The sequence below is a fragment of the Octopus sinensis genome, linkage group LG1 (assembly GCF_006345805.1).
Source record: "Octopus sinensis linkage group LG1, ASM634580v1, whole genome shotgun sequence".
NCBI lineage: Eukaryota > Metazoa > Mollusca > Cephalopoda > Octopoda > Octopodidae > Octopus > Octopus sinensis.
In genome coordinates this window covers 53,450,192-53,467,212 of record NC_042997.1, presented here as the reverse complement: position 1 = coordinate 53,467,212, position 17,021 = coordinate 53,450,192, and the positions used below count along the sequence as shown (strand labels likewise).

Here is a 17,021-nt window from a genome sequence, read left to right as displayed (position 1 = left end):
ATAAATTATACGTAAATATATATAAATATGAATATACATATATATATATATCGATATATATATATATATAATAGATATATATATAAATGTATATAAATATAAATAAATAAATATACATAAATATATATAAATAGAAAATATAACTATAAATACGGATATATATAATACATATTAGATATATATATAGATATAAATGTATATAAATAAATAAATATAAATATACATAAATATATATAAATATAAATTATATAAATATGAATATACACACATATATCTATAATATATATATATAATAAATGATATAAATATAAATATAATATATATATATAATGTATATAAAAATATAAATACACACATATATATATGAAAGGTTATAAATATAAATAAATATTCATATATATATATAAATGTAGTTTAAATATAATATATATATATATACATATATATAGATAATGTATGTAATATAATATATATATATATTATAAATGTATATAAATATATAATATATATAGTATATAGTATATATATATATAAATGTATATATAAATAAATATATATATATAATATAAATGTATATAAATAAATATATATATATATATATATAAATGTATATAACTATAAATATATATATATAAATGTATATAAATAAATATATATATATATATATATATAAATGTATATAAATATAAATATATATATATATATAAATGTATATAAATATAAATATATATATATATATAAATGTATATAAATATAAATATATATATATATAAATGTATATAAATATAAATATATATATATATATATATATATAAATGTATATGAATATAAATATTATATATAAATGTATATAAATATAAATACCTATTATATATATATATATATATATATATATATATATATATATATATAACACACATATAATATATATATATATATCATCTATATATATAATATATAATATCATCATCATCATTTAATGTCTGCTTTCTATACTAGCATGGATTGGACAATTTGACTGAGGACTGGCGAACCAGATGGCTGCACCAGGCTCCAGTCTGATCTGGCAGAGTTTCTACAGCTGGATGCCCTTCCTAATGCCAACCACTCCGAGAGTGTAGTGGATGCATTTACGTGCCACTGGCATGAGGGCCAGCCTGGCGGTACTGGTAATGGCCACGCTCAAATGGTGTTTTTTACATGCCACCTGCACAGGAGTCAATCCAGCAGCACTGGCAACGACCTCGCTCGAATGTTTTGTTCACATACCACCAGCACAAGTGCCAGTAAGGCGACGCTGGTAACGATCACGCTCAAATGGTGCCTTTTACGTGCCACCAGCATGGAAGCCAGACAGCTGCTCTGGCAGTGATCCTCCTCAGATGGAGCTATTAGTGCTACACTAGCACAGGTGCCAGTCATCGAATATGGTTCAATTTCGATTTCACTTGCCCCAACAGGTCTTCACAAGCAGAGTTTAGTGTCCAATGAAGGAAGGTTGGCATGGGTGCCAATCGTCGAATTTGGTTCAATTTCGAATTCAATTTCGATTTATATATATAATATCATCATCATCATATCATCATCATCATTTAGCGTCCGTTTTCCGAAATGATGATGATGATGATGATGATGATATTATATATATAAATCGAAATTGAATTCGAAATTGAACCAAATTCGACGATTGGCACCCATGCCAACCTCCTTCATTGGACACTAAACTCTGCTTGTGAAGACCTGTTGGGGCAAATATATATATATATTATAGGTTCAGGAGTGGCTGTGTGGTAAGTGACTTGCTTATCAACCATATGGCTCTGGGTTCAGTCCCACTGTGTGGCATCTTGGGCAAGTGTCTTCCACTATAGCCTCGGGCCAACCAAAGCCTTGTGAGTGGATTTGGTAGACGGAAACTCAAAGAAGCCCATCGTATATATATATATATATATGTGTGTGTGTGTGTGTGTGCGTATGTTTGTGTGCCTGTGTTTGTCCTCTTAGCATTGCTTGACAACCAATGCTGGCGTGTTTATGTCCCCGTAACTTAGCGGTTCAGCAAAAGAGACCGATGGAATAAGTACTAGGCTTACAAAGAATAAGTTCTGGGGTCGATTTGCTCGACTAAAGGTAGTGCTCCAGCATGTCTGCAGTCAAATGACTGAAACAGGTAAAAGATATATATATACATGCTCCTACATCTGCTGGCAACAAAAGACCTCTTGCTCAGAGCGAGAGGTAGATTATGATGCATGTTTATGAACAGGCATGCTACATGGCAGTGAAACATAGGCCATGACTGCTGAGGACATCCATAAGCTTACAAGGAATGAAGCGAGTATGCTCCGCTGGATGTGTAATGTCAGTGTGCATACACAACACAGTGTAAGCGCCATGAGAGAAAAGTTGGATTTAAGAAGCATCAGATGTGGTGTGCAAGAGAGACAACTGCGCTGGTATGTTCATGTGTTGCAAATGAATGAGGACAGCTGTGTGAAAAAGTGTCACACCCTAGCAGTTGGGGGAACCTGTGGAAGAGGTAGATCCAGGAAAACCTGGGATGAGGTGGTGAAGCACAACCTTCGAACATTGGGCCTTATCGGAGGCAATGACTAGTGACCAGGACCTTTGGAGATATCCTGTGCTTGAGAAGACCCGACAAGCCCAGTGAGACCATAGCCCATGGCTTATGCCAGTGGATGTAACCAGCCCATTTATGAATACTCCTCATTCATTGGACAATAAACCTTGCTTGTGAAGACCTACTGAGGCAAGTGAAATCAAAATCAAAATTGCTGATGTGGCCAATGACAGTACCGCCTCATTGGCACTGTGAAACATTAAAAGCCCATCTGAGTATGATTGTTGACAGGGCCACGGATTGGCTCCTGTTCTGATGTCACGTGAAAAGCACCATTCGAGCGTGATCATTGCCAGCGTCGCTTTACCAGCACATGTGCTGGTGGCACATGAAAAACATTTGAACATGGTTGTTGCCTGTCCTGCTGTACTGGCTCCTGTGCAGGGGAGAAAAAACTCCTTTTCAGCGTGGTCATTGCCAGAGCTGCCTGACTGGCCCTCGCACCGGTGACACGTAAAAGCACCCACTACACTCTCGGAGTGTTTGGCATTGGGAAGGGCATCCAGTTGTAGAAACTTTGCCAGATTAGATTGAGCCTGGTGCAGCCTCTTGCTTACTAGTCCTCAGTCAGACCGTCCAATCTATGCCAGCATGGAAAGCAGATGTTAAACGACAATGAAGATGATGATGATGATATATATATAATATATATATTATTTTCTTCTGTTATTCTTTTCCTTGTTGCAGTCATTTAACTGTGGCCATGCTGGATCACTACCTTTTAGTTGAATAAATCAACTCCAAGACTTATTCTTTGTAAGCCTTGTACTTATTCTATCGGTTCCTTTTGCTGAACCGCTATGTTACGGACACATAAACACATCAACATCTGTTGTCAAGCGATGGTGGGGGGACAAACACATACACACACACACACATTATATATATATATATATATATGTATGTATGTATGTATGTATATGATAGGCTTCTTTCAGTTTCCATCTACCAAATCCACTCACAAGGCTTTTTTCAGCCCCAGGCTATAGTAGAAGACACTTGACCAAAGTGCCACAGAGTGGGACTGAACCCGAAACCATGTGGTTGGTAAGCAAGCTACTTACCACACAGTCATGCCTATATATATATATAAGATATATATATCATCATCATCATCAGTTAACGTCCACTTTCCATGCTGGCATGGGTTGGACGGTTCAATTGGGGTCTGGGAAGCCAGAAGGCTGCACCAGGCCCAGTCTGATCTGGCAGTGTTTCTACAGCTGGATGCCCTTCCTAACGCCATATGTTTCAGCCTTGAGGCTGCAGCCAATGCTGGGGAACCGCACTATCTGAAGATGCAATCCATGATCCATTTAGTCAGTTATAAGTTGTAATTTGTAATTATTCATTGATCTTGATAAGTTGAAACAACTATAATGGATATGTAATAAATAAAATTTGTTTTCTGTTTTTCTGTCATACTACATGTGCTCTTTATACTATGTAATAACCTTATACAGCATGCATGTTCCTCTGCCAGTTAACATAGCGGTGGGAGTTTAATTTGGATGCTATTCAAAGTTGCAATCTTATATAGTAATTTGTCACATTCCTAGCACAATCTACTTCCACTTATATGTACATGCACACACACACATCCACATATAGATATATGTTTGCACAAATTTGTTGTGTATTATGCGAAACTGAGTATTACCAATTGGTTGATAACTGATGAAATATTAGGGGCCTTCTGTGTTTGACTCCTGTCTGGTTGTACACTCATTATACATTATGTCATTTGTTTATTAGGAAGGGCTTGGCGTTAGGAAGGGTAACCTGGCGTTAGGAAGGACATCCAGCTGCAGAAACACTGCCAGATCAGACTGGAGCCTGGTGCAGCCTCCTGGCTTCCCAGATCCCCGGTCGAACCGTCCAACCCATGCTAGCATAGAGAACGGACGTTAAACGATGATGATGATGATGATGACCATACATTTTTCATTTATTATGCATGTATATAGATGTGTATGAATCTGTATCACACATGTGTATCTGTGTATTTCATTATATTTTCACTCTTCTGAAAATCACTGAGCCACAAGCAGTGGCATTATTTTCTTTGCCCCTGATTTTGTATATTTGAAGATATGAAATAGGTGATCCCTATACGGAAAACAGGTAAGTGTTAGTGACAGGAAAGACATCCAGTTGTAAAACAATATCTCAATAATATATTTTCTAACCCATGCTAGCAATGATAAATAGACTTAAATGTAACTACAAAATGTTAATGCTTTTTCTAAATTTTTCTTTTTAAAAAATAAAACAGAGATAAAATGTAAAATTTACCTAGTTTAGTAGTTAAAGAAATAGCTGCATAGAATCTAATATAGTTTACTTTAATTTTAACAATGATTTTATAATTTTAAAAAATGTTTAATCTTAATTTTTGCCCTTTAAGGCAATGACAGAAAATGAAATTATTTCATATAAAATGGAATAGATTTGGTAATTAACTATTAAGAATGTTTAAACAAATACTTAGTTTAAGGTTAAGAAAGTGTTCTATTGAAAATATTTAGAATTAAGTTTTTAGAATTATTACATTATAATGCTGATTGTTAATTTTATTCATACACTAGCAGTATCGCCCGGTGTTGCTCGGGTTTGTTTCGACCCTTCAGAATTGGAATTTTTGAAAAGTAAAAATTTTGCATTATGTAGCTTGTTATTCTCTTTAAGTGAACATTTTTCTGGTTGAAATATACCGAAAAATGGCGACACAGCAGTCAAAAAATCGTAAAAAATGGGGATTTTCATAGAAAAAAAGCACCATTTTGATGTAAATAAATTTTGGTCTTAACATGGTCCGATTTGAATTTTATCTTCTAGGGAATGAAGAGCAAGCCTTCTTCTATCATACGCTTAATTTTGGTCAACTTGCGCCGCAGGGTCTCGAAGGAGAGAGTGTTAGTTGAAGGCTACTAAACCTGCCATACACAGACAAATTCAGCTTTATATATATAGATTTATAAGTACAGCCATTGGCTACCTGGAGTAGTTTCATATTACAACTCCCATCTAGAAAATAAACATGCAGATAAATTTCCCCATCATTTAGGTAAAAATCTGTAAATTGTTAAAGCTTTGATTCAAAGTCTAATAAATAATATGGCCAATCTTGTGGCACAAGTTTGTATATACATGACTTAGTAATATCCTGTGTAAAATTTAAACATAGTAAGTGACATTGCTTTCCTAGAAACCAAAGGCTGGATGAAGAGGATTCTTAAGTGAAATAACCCACCTTAAGCTTGTTAGCCCAATCTACACCAGTTACAGCGGCTGCAGGCACCTGTACAATCTGGCCAGCAGGAAGTGTGCTATCCTTCAATTTTGCAGCTATTTCTTGAGACATAACCATATGGGTACCATTGGGGGTGGAGGAGGCCTGCAATAAGTAACAGACATGGTTAAATTGATCCCAATATTTCCATGATGCTTTTGCAAAAGCATGCTTTAGAAATTTGAAAACGGTAAACTTATAAACAATACTTTAATGAATAATTAGTCAAATTCTGTTTTTATTTAGCAACATATTTTTTACAGGACAAAACAAAACAAAAAAAAAAAATTATATAAGAAATCAAATTATTGAGAAAAAACAATAACTCAATCTTTTATATTTTTAATGTTTTATTTTTTCTTTTATTCCAGTAAAAATATATTGCTAAATAAAAACAGAATATTAAAAAAAAGTAAAAAATAACAATTAAAAAATATTCTACTAATATAGTCAAGTTAATCTTTTGTATACATGTATATACATACATATGTATGCATGTATGCAAGTATACATACAGCTAAGTCGCATGCTAACACTTATCATAATAGTTATTTTTTAAATACTCTTATACTTTTTAATGTGAAAAAAATAATTGCAATATTTTGCTGAGGTTAAAAGTAAACAAAAAGTAAATTAATGAAATAATCAAGCTATGTGGCAAATTAGCAATTACCATCAAGATGTATTACTAATTTTCTCAATCGGCTTACTATTAATTATCTTAAGATTATTTGCAAATATTTAGTTACTAATTGCCAAACTTTCCTATAATAGTACAATGTCGCCAAATTGAGACTATTAACCTTACAGACGTTGTGTTGTTAATATCTACTAATACTAAGGCAAAAGTTTTTTATTTTTTTTAAAAAAAAAAAAGAGCTCTTCTATTCTAAATGATTAAATAAAAGGAATCACAGACACAGTTAAGTTTTTCTTGTTTTTTTAAAGGATAATTAAGTAAAATACAATGAGAAAAAGCATTTAAAATATGCCAAAATTAACAGCTGTTGATTATTGCAGAACTGAGAATGAAAGTGCCAATGAAGACTTCCAAAATAATGGAAAAATCCTTCCATTGGAAAGAGTTGTATGAGAGAGAGAGAGCAGGAGTGAGATGGAAGAGAAAGAGAAAGAGAGAGTGACTAAATGAAAAAAATAAACAAACCCCCATGGAGCTTGTTTAACATCCCTACAACAACTATATTTAACTCATTAAACGAAGAAGGCTTGCATATTTGTTCTTCATAGCAATGGGTATATAGTAATCAATAAACTTCAGGCAACATTTGCATAAGTGAAATGTATGTTGATGTTTCACCCGACCTAACCTCCCCAGCCTAACACCCTGACCCAGTCAACGTGTGTGTGTGTGTGTGTGTACGCACGTTGCATGTATGTATGTGTGTGTATGTTTTTGGATTATTTGTAAGTGTGAGCAAAAATCAGAGTTAAAACTGCTGGGTAATGTCAATTTGTTTTAATGCTATAAATGTAGCCATTAATGTCACACATGGAATTAGGAGAAACACTAAAATAAACAACACTGATAACAATGTTTGTTTAAAGCATCAACAATACTCCGAATGAATCCAAATTGGATGCATAACCCAGTGATTAGTAATTCCTGACAAACATGTGTAAAAAAAGAAAAAAGAAAAGGAGTGAAATACATATGTGTAACAAAGGCAGAAGAGTGTAACAAATGTATGTCACAAAACATATATCCCAGGGGGAAAAGTTGCAGAGGATGAGTTGAATGAATTGAAATATTCTTTTTCCATTTTTGAAGCGATAAAAATAACAATGAAATGAAAGAAAGGAGGAAAAAAACATGAAAATATCTTACCAATGAAGAACTGAATGGAATTGACAAATTGTTACCAGATATAGTGATGGTGTGAACACTGGGTGTAACTGTGACAGCACTATTGGTTGAAGAGTCAACAGATGCAGCGACCACAGCAGTAGGGCTAATCACATGAATGACATTTTCAGTAAGGTTGCTGCCTGCTTCCATGGCAACAATAGTTTCTGCTTTCCTGTTGTCACCATCAGCAGAAGCTTTTGCTTTCTGCCGCTTCTGCCGCTGCTGCTGCTGTGGCACTAGGTCAGAGTTGTCATCAACTACACAGCTGCTGGCAGCACTGGTTGCATCTGAAGGTCGATTAGTGGGTGTAGTTTGGGCAGTCTTGATTTGTGACTGCTGCTTGGCCTCCTCCACTGAGGACATCAGTTGCTATTAACCACCTGAAATGCAAACAAGTAAAACAACCAATCAACATAAGATCATTATCACATTATCTGTTAACAGTATTAAAACTAATAATACATCATATTAATTTTAGAATTAATTAAATTGATTGTTTTTAGTGCAACGTAAACTAAGTATTTTTAGTGCTAATAAAGAACCAACTCTGTAACCCGACACTAGCAAAGCTTCACAAAATCGCTTAACTAAAAAGAAGAAAAAAATTACTAATTTATTGCAGAAGAATAACAAAGATACCAAACTACCCAAAAACCTCTTCCAGGTATATATGTATTTGTATGAATACATAAAATATCTGGTTTACATATATACATATATAAATAAGTATATAAAGATGCATGTCTATCATATACTTATACAAACACATGCTTATATGTGTATCACCATATGTATATAATAATATGAAGTACATACATTCTGTCTCTATGTGCATATGCACTATAGATATGATATTCTTACTACTGTTTTGCAATATCACCAGTCCCAATTAAGGAAACCTGAGATCAAAAGTGCTCCAACCATGACCATTTTGTTGGGGTTTTTTTTTAAAGAGTATGATGTGAAGAAGTGTAAGTTGTTATTTGTAGCAAGTCAAGCAATCCTATAGAAGTCTCTATTAGGTATAGATTTATGCTTGTCTGTGTGTAGGTCTTTATTTATGTGCAAATATGCAGATACACATATTTTAAATTTATAAATCTATGATAGAACTGTAAAAGTTAGCTTCCCTTCCTAGAGCAATTCACACTGAAAAAGAGTAACTGGTCTAAAACAGAAAAAGAAAGAAATAGGAGTGCTGATCAATAGACCTCTGTAAGTCAGTCAACAAAAAGTGTCAATGAGAGAAATTCATTGACTTATTCCTGGGTTATAACTAACCTCATACTGATTATATAAACACATGCGAACACGCACGCACACACACACACACATTTTCACAGTGAAAAACAAGTTGATTAGAGGACTTCAAGTCTCACCTATGCTGATAGATGAGTATACACACACGCATTTTTATAAATGTGTATATAATCATATACATATAGGAATGTTTATAATGTGTGTGTGTGTGTGCATGTGTGCATCTTTTTTCAGAATATTGGCTCTTAAGGCACATCACTTAAGGTTATTAATAATAGCATGTAAATATTATGTTTAAAAAAATACCCTTTTGGGATAGATAAAGTTCAAGGCTTTCTTCAACTTTTTCTATCAGGAGTTTTTCAACCCAATATTTACATGCTATTATTAATAGCTTTAGAAGATGTGCCTTAAGAGTCAATATTCCAAAAAAGAATTATTTCACATTCTCTTGAAAGTTTATAAATTCATATAATGTATATAGAACATATCAGCAGATTTTTAGTGCACACTGTATATTACAAAAAAAATATGCATTAGGTCTACACACACAATATGTTCATGGGTAGAACAGAAAAAAAACAGCTGGGCACTTTCCTAACTATCCACTGTTTATAAACCAATTGATAATAGTGGCTAAAGTAAACTGGATAGACTGATTTGCATATTTAACACTTTCTTGGCAGCTAATATTAAATTACTGGTGTATAAATAGTGTTGTGTTTCATTGAAACACTGTTAACACAACAGTAATTTAATATTCCAACATGCTCATTGCAAACACATAGGTAGGCTAACAGAGAAGGCAGATTTTATATGCAGCAGGTGCTTTAGGACAAAAAGCACAAGCAGCACTCAGGAAATAGATTCTTTCAAATGCCTGAACAGCTACCAAACAGTAGTTGAAAGCTTTTGTTATTAAGGTGACCTAACTAGCAATGGGGGTGGGTTCAAAAGTGTAATAGCCAGTATAAGAATGGCTGTAGAAAGCTCAAGAAGCCATTAAATTTGCTGGCAACAAAGGAATTTTCTCCCTCAAAAGTGAAGGACATTGTGTACTGCTTGTGTACAAAGCTGCATGGCCGTGAGACTTGTGTCTTGAATGTGGAGGACCTCCATCGCATTCTCTTACACTGACCATTCCTATAGATATTCACCAATTGCTCTCTCTCTCCATTACCTGCAAACACCTTTCTTTTACTATTTCTCATCACTCTGTATGCAATATCTTTCCTATTTCTTTCCTCTCGTCCAGTGTGCCTTCCTTCTCCCTCTCCCCCCCCCTTATTCCACTCTCTGTAATTACCCTCTCTTCAACACACTATAATAGTCATGTTACCCTGAATGAACAGAAACAACATAAACAGTGAGAATTCTGGAGGAGAGTATCTTTTCCCAATAATATTAGGTTTCCTAAAAACACTTTCAACCCACAACGAGTTTCAAACTTCAATATCTGTTCAAGCAACATGCTTAATTCTTAGATGTTGCCTGAGATCACTAAAGTTATTTATCTCCTTAGCAACAGTGGGAGAAACGTAATGCTAATTTTTTAATTAAAACATATTTTAAAATCACAAATCCATTTTAATATAATGCATTATAAACTAAGTATAATAACAAGTGAATTGCTTCTAACATTTAATGTTTTAATGTTTTATATTTCCAGTTTGCTTTTTCTGTCCGTATTGTATTAGATGTAATATTCAATTAGAATGATAATATTTCAATAATTTCTTTTTGGATTGCATATTGCATAATAAACATATCATGTTTTTTATACAATGTCACAAAAGTCAAACATCTGAAACTATTTTAAAAAGAAAAGATGACACTGAAGAGGAAGCTGATTAAAGAGTAAAAATTACTGAAGTGCTGTGGTGATTGAATTACTGAGCTGTTAGTACATAAATTTAGTGCCATTGATTTTATGAATGAGAATGAAGCAAAAAGACAAAAATCTTTAACTTAATTTTCTTATTTCAAAATCTATTGAAGAAAAATTGCAAAATTTGTTGCCCTTAATGGCTTTAGTTTTAACTCCCTTGCCTCAAGTAAACTTATTCAAGTTTATTTTGTTAGAGACTGATTTAACCCTTTCATTACTGTATTTATTTTGAGATGCTCTGTGTTTCTTTCAATTACTTTAAATATAACAAAGAATTTAGTAAAATAACTTGGTTATCATTCAGCTAGTGTTAGGAGCATAAATTGTGACTAAGGTTTGGTGGAAGATTTTAATTCAAAACTTATGAAAACAAGACATTTGTACTCAGAGCCAGAGCCGGTTTCAGCTGGGTTGGTAACGAAAGGGTTAACATTAAAGAAGTGAAGCTCAACCTTGACTAGAAAACAAAGTGGCACAGCCTTTTAAGTACTATAGAAAGACTTTTAACACTCAAACGATGTATCTCTAAAGCATTAAGAGTAATTCAATTCACAGAGACTTTCAATTAAAAAGTATGGTGCTTGAGAAGACACATCAATTTAAGTAAGTATGTGGTCATCCTTGCATACAGGTACATCCCCTGCATTCCTCTTCAGCTGAGTGTTCTTAATCTTGTGGGCTATGGGTGCTGGTGCCACATAAAAACCACCTGAGGTGGTGCTGCATAAAAGCACCCAGTACACTTTGTAAAGTGGTTGGCATTAGGAAGGACATCCAGCTATAGAAACCATGCCAAAACAGACATGGAGCCCAGGCAACTCTTCAGCTGACCAGCTCCTGTCATACCATCCAACAATGCCAGCATGGAAAATGGATGTTAAATGATGATGATGATGATGATGATGATGAGCATTGACCACTGAAGTCTCTATGAAGTTTATTTTAAGAAACTTTCACACAAGGAAACTACTTTAGTAATGTTACTAAAAAGAAAACTTGGGTAATTATAGTTCTTCAAGAAGACAAATGGAATTTCTAAGGTAGCTTAAATATTTTCATATCCCCAAACTTTTGACAAATAAACATGTTGAACTGGTTTTATTTCTTTCTAAAAAGAAAACAAGCAAACAGAATTTTTCAAAGACATTTTTTCTGAAGAATTAGTTGAGTATGAAATTCGAAGTATTAGTGAATAAAACATCAGCTTTTGTTTGCCATAGAGGTGCAACAAGACTAAAAATTGAAGAAGAACAAGCTCAAAGTGATGATCAGCTATTTGCAGAAAATTTGAACAAAACAGAGACATTAGATATTATCTGATTGTAAATGAACCTTCTACTTCTTTTGGTGCCAAAAAAAGAATTGAAGTGTTTTGAAGTAACTTAGATCACTACATAATGCTTTACTTTTCATTAGATTTTAAAGTGTAGAGTCATCGAGGGCTTTCTCTACAGCAGAATTATACTTTACAAAATTGACATCTGTTTATTGAGAAAATTCATTGAACAGTCTGTTTTCTAAAATCAGTTTTACAAAATAAAAAAAAAATATGTGCCGAGGTCGTTGCCAGTGCCACTGGACTGACTCCTGTGCTGGTGGCATGTAAAAAGCACCATTTGAGCGTGGCCATTGCCAGTACCGCCAGACTGGCCATCGTGCCGGTGGCACATAAAAGCACCTACTACACTCTCGGAGTGGTTAGCATTAGGAAGGGCATCCAGCTGTAGAAACTCTGCCAGATCAGATTGAAGCCTGGTGCAGCCATCTGGTTTGCCAGTCCTCAGTCATATCGTCCAACTCATGCTAGCATGGAAAGCAGACGTTAAATGACAATGATAATCTGCTTTGAATACACATATAGGTCTTTGATTCATAAGCTAGATTAGAGATATCATTTTTGGAAATAGTTAAACAACTTTTATATTAAGATTCAAATTGTCTAGAGATACGACTCATATTGTTTAAAATAAATAAAAAATTTTAATGAAGTTTTCTCACAATTACAATATTCCTTTATCTGGTGAATAAAAATTTCTATTGACCTATCTTCAAAGAACTTGTTTAGTCATCCATGCATTTTTACTGAAGTAGTAAGGTAACAGGCAGCATGTACTTGCCAACATTCTTGAAAGCACTTGAGTTTTTCACAGTGATGAACAAAAAGTGACATAAGTTTTAAACCCAACCGCATTTTCCTCAAGAAGAGTCACTCAATCTTTAAATGCCATGAAACCTGGCAAAGCTTTCAGCTCTTGATGAATAAAGGAATATTCAAGTGTGCACTTCCAATATGAGCCACTTTCATCAACATTAAATATTTGTTCTGGCAAATATCTCTTACTAACAATAATATTATGCAATGTTTCTTTAAATGCATCTGCACCATTTTTTATTAACACTTGTTATCTTTTCCACTTATCTTTGCCTCATAGAAATTATGATACAGTTTTAAAATGTTTAAACCATCCCTGACTTGCTACAAAAATCTGATATTGGTATCATTGGTGCAGTCTTTCAATGTTTGAAACAGACTCTGCTTGCTAAAAGGATGAGCAATATTCTTCTTATTTTAATTTTGTCCTCAGTCCTTATGATAAAAATTTTTTCCATTTACTCAATTATAGCCCATCTTCTTTTCTATATTTTTGTGATGATTATAAATTTAATGGATGCAAAAGCTTTCACTGCACCACTGACACAACACTTATCTTTTCATTTAGCAGAGAGCTCTTTAACTGGGATAAATCAAAATCACATGTAAGCACTGAAATGGATTTTCTTTCTATAAGTTGAAATATTTTGTTTTATAATCAATATACTTTGTTTCTTTTTACCCTTTTCACTACCAGCAGAAAATAATTGTCTTTTTTTGCCCTCCTCTAAGTTTTATTTTACCTGATAAATTATAATCTATTATATAGTCTTTGATTTGCATTCAAGCTTATTTAAATGGCCAATTCCCAAATTTGTTAATGCTTCAACAAACCAAAACAAATATAGATGCATATCAAGGGATCTCAACTTGAGGAGTGAGAGAGCATTTCAAAAGGTGAAACAAAGGAGTTAGGAATATACTTTATTAAACTGCTTTTCAAAATAAAATTACTGATTTCATTTTTCTTCTATTAAGCACACCAAGAACTTTATTGTTCCTTTGTAGCGATTGTGGTTCAGTTAAATAAAAATGCATAAATAAATTAGTTATTACAATACTGACTTCTTCATCTTCAAATGTAATATTTTTGTAGTGCATGCAAAAATTAACCAAATATTTCCTATGTGTTGGGATAGAAAAGGCAGATAATCATTGAAGTGGGTGTATACATACATACATATATATATATATAATATATATATATATATATATATACATGGAGGTGCAATGACCCAGTGGTTAGGGCAGCGGACTCGCGGTCGTAGGATCGCGGTTTCGATTCCCAGACCGGGAGTTGTGAGTGTTTATTGAGCGAAAACACCTAAAAGCTCCACGAGGCTCCGGCAGGGGGTGGTGATCCCAGCTGTACTCTTTCACCACTCTTTCTTCTGTTGGCCTGCTCGCTTAGCCAGCGGGGTGGCGTCATTCGAAGGCTAAAACAATGCGAACGCAATATCTGATAGCCTGGTCGGTCATGGTGATATACACACACACACACACAAATATATATATTTATATTATATAATCACTTAATAAAAAAACTATGGTCACAACCCTGATATTGAATATAAGTATCTCATGAATATTTGTTTTACAAATATTCAACTTTATTTTGATATGCAATAATGATACCACGTATGTATCTACCCTACTGATATTTGCTGAATTTGCTAGACACTATAATTTATATTTGTTAAATTTTTTCCACTTTATCTAGTATTTATATTAGAAATAAGCTGTCCTTCCTAATATCCAATATACAATATCTTTCAAGTCCACTACTTGTGGCAATAATTTTTGTTGCTCTTCTTCCTCATTTATTCTTATTTCTCTATTACTTTTCTATGCATATATGAGCACTCTCTCTCTCTCTCCCCCATTTCTTCCCAGGCACTTTCTGTGACAAAAGTGTCACACACAGACAATAACTGTAAGTATAATTACTAATTCATGTTACTACATAAATTATTCATATCTTTAAATATATTCATGTTGCATAAATTTTTAAGATAAGACTAGTAATGATGTAAATAATGTTCGGATAATTAACAATATTTCTTTTGTTTTTATTGAAGGGGTTTGACTAAGAAAATACAACATATGTTCAATGCAACATCAGAACCATGCTGAAGATCAGTACAGAATATCTTAATCCTTGACTATTTATCCTGTATGCTTTCTTCAGAACATGACTCCATGATATGTTAATGACCAGAATACTAAGCCACCAAGATTATAATTTTTATGCTAATCGTATATTCCATAAGATAAAAATAATAAATATAAATGAAAAGTTCCTGACTTTAAGGGTATCACAAAAGGACTGATTGGGGGCCCAATCTTCCAAGTTTCTTTTATAGGGTTTAGAAAAACTGAATAACTGCTGCAATAAGTGTGTGAATCTGAAAGGGGAATATGCTGAATAAAATCATAATGAACTGATCCTCCTGTAATTTCTTTTATCCAAAGTCAGGAACTTTTCAGCATCTTGTATTAGAAATATAACAATAAAAGAGAGGCAGAGAGTTACCAGAATAATATGAAAGTGAAACTAGCAAACACTAGAAAGTGGTCTGCAAATGAATAATAGAAATGACTTGAAGCTCTTTCATTTCTTTCATTGTTCAACCTTCTTTTTTAAAAAAACACAGCAAATAGTTTGGAAAACCTTTACTGCTGGTGTTTTCTGCAGCAGGCCCAACTTAGAACTATTTGTTCTTTCAATCTATCCAGTACTCCTACAGACAACACTATGTCAAAGCTGCCATTCGTTCAAGAAATAACTGTCCTCTGAAGGAAGATCTACATAAAGTTTGATCCTTTTCCATTAATTTAGGTCCACAAGTTCTCAAACTCATATGAGAAGTCATCCAAATTATCTTTGATTTTCTTTCTAAACTTCTTAAGTGAATCTAAGGAAGGAGAAAGATCATGAAAGTGTTCTCTAGCAAATCTGACTTTATAAATAAAAGCTGGTGCTGGAGATGATGGTAAAACGCAAATCTCATCTGAATTTTTTTATGGGACATGGTATGACACTCCTCAAGCAAATTTTATCTCATTTTTTATGTTGTTATTTTCACTATAGCATATAAAGCTTAAAGATACTACCTGTCAATAGTTCAGTATTTTTTTATGGTTTAATCACATGCAACAATTTGTTAGGATGCTGCATATTGAACCTACCTGAAAGCAATAAGCAATTAATCAACCTGTGATTGACTGTGCTGTTACAACTCCCTGAAATTTTACCCTAGAGTCTTAAAAAAGGCACATTCATCTAATATAACTCCATTTACATCAAGGAAGCTTTATAGGAATATTAAATCAATGTTTGACCAGAGAAAGATAAAAGGCAAACCCTGGAAAGTTTTAAACATAAAATGTTATAACTATATGCCGCAAGTATTTTGTCCAGTGGTCAACAATTCTGATAATTTGCTGCAGTTGGATAATGTTGCCGAGGGCATATTATATTTGCATGAAGTCAGAATGGCCATAGCTAGAAGCCTTTGATCATAAATCTGCTTGATCAGAACTGACCTGACCTGCTGCTAAAGAATAACAATGATTCCTCTCTCTCTCTCTCTCTCTCTCTCGGTTACCTATAAAAACTGTTATTTATATTTACTAATTTAGAGTTTCCAAAATAGATACAAGAGGAAAGAGGTAAAAAATGTTTGTAGTTAAATGTTCAATCTGAATAGTTACCATTTAGTGGATAGATAAAAAATATGAGCAGAAAGGGACTTTCAACAGGAAGCAATTCTGAAGAAGAATGATTGGGTAAAGTAGTTAACACAAATCTGGAAGAGAATAAGACATTTTGGAGTGACAAGAAGAAACTGATAGACTGAATGGAACAAAGAGGGATATATATCTTTGGGGTCATATGAATCATCATTATCAATTCCTGTC

The 17,021-nt window shown here is 33.5% G+C and overlaps 1 protein-coding gene across 8 annotated transcripts in view; it reads right to left on the bottom strand.

Moving 5' to 3' along the window:
- Positions 1 to 17,021, bottom strand: part of LOC115212530 (orphan steroid hormone receptor 2) — a 204,607-nt gene that overhangs the window by 131,652 nt on the left and 55,934 nt on the right. For 7 of the 8 annotated variants that reach the window (XM_029781356.2, XM_029781357.2, XM_029781353.2 and 4 more), the window contains exons 2-3: positions 7,780 to 8,180; positions 5,895 to 6,038 (exon numbers count right to left, since the gene is read on the bottom strand). In XM_029781356.2, the coding sequence (XP_029637216.1) occupies positions 5,895 to 6,038; positions 7,780 to 8,163 (528 nt within the window). In that variant the 5' untranslated portion in view covers positions 8,164 to 8,180. The remainder of the gene's footprint in view (positions 1 to 5,894; positions 6,039 to 7,779; positions 8,181 to 17,021) is intronic. The other variant, XM_029781361.2, reaches the window with a different exon arrangement.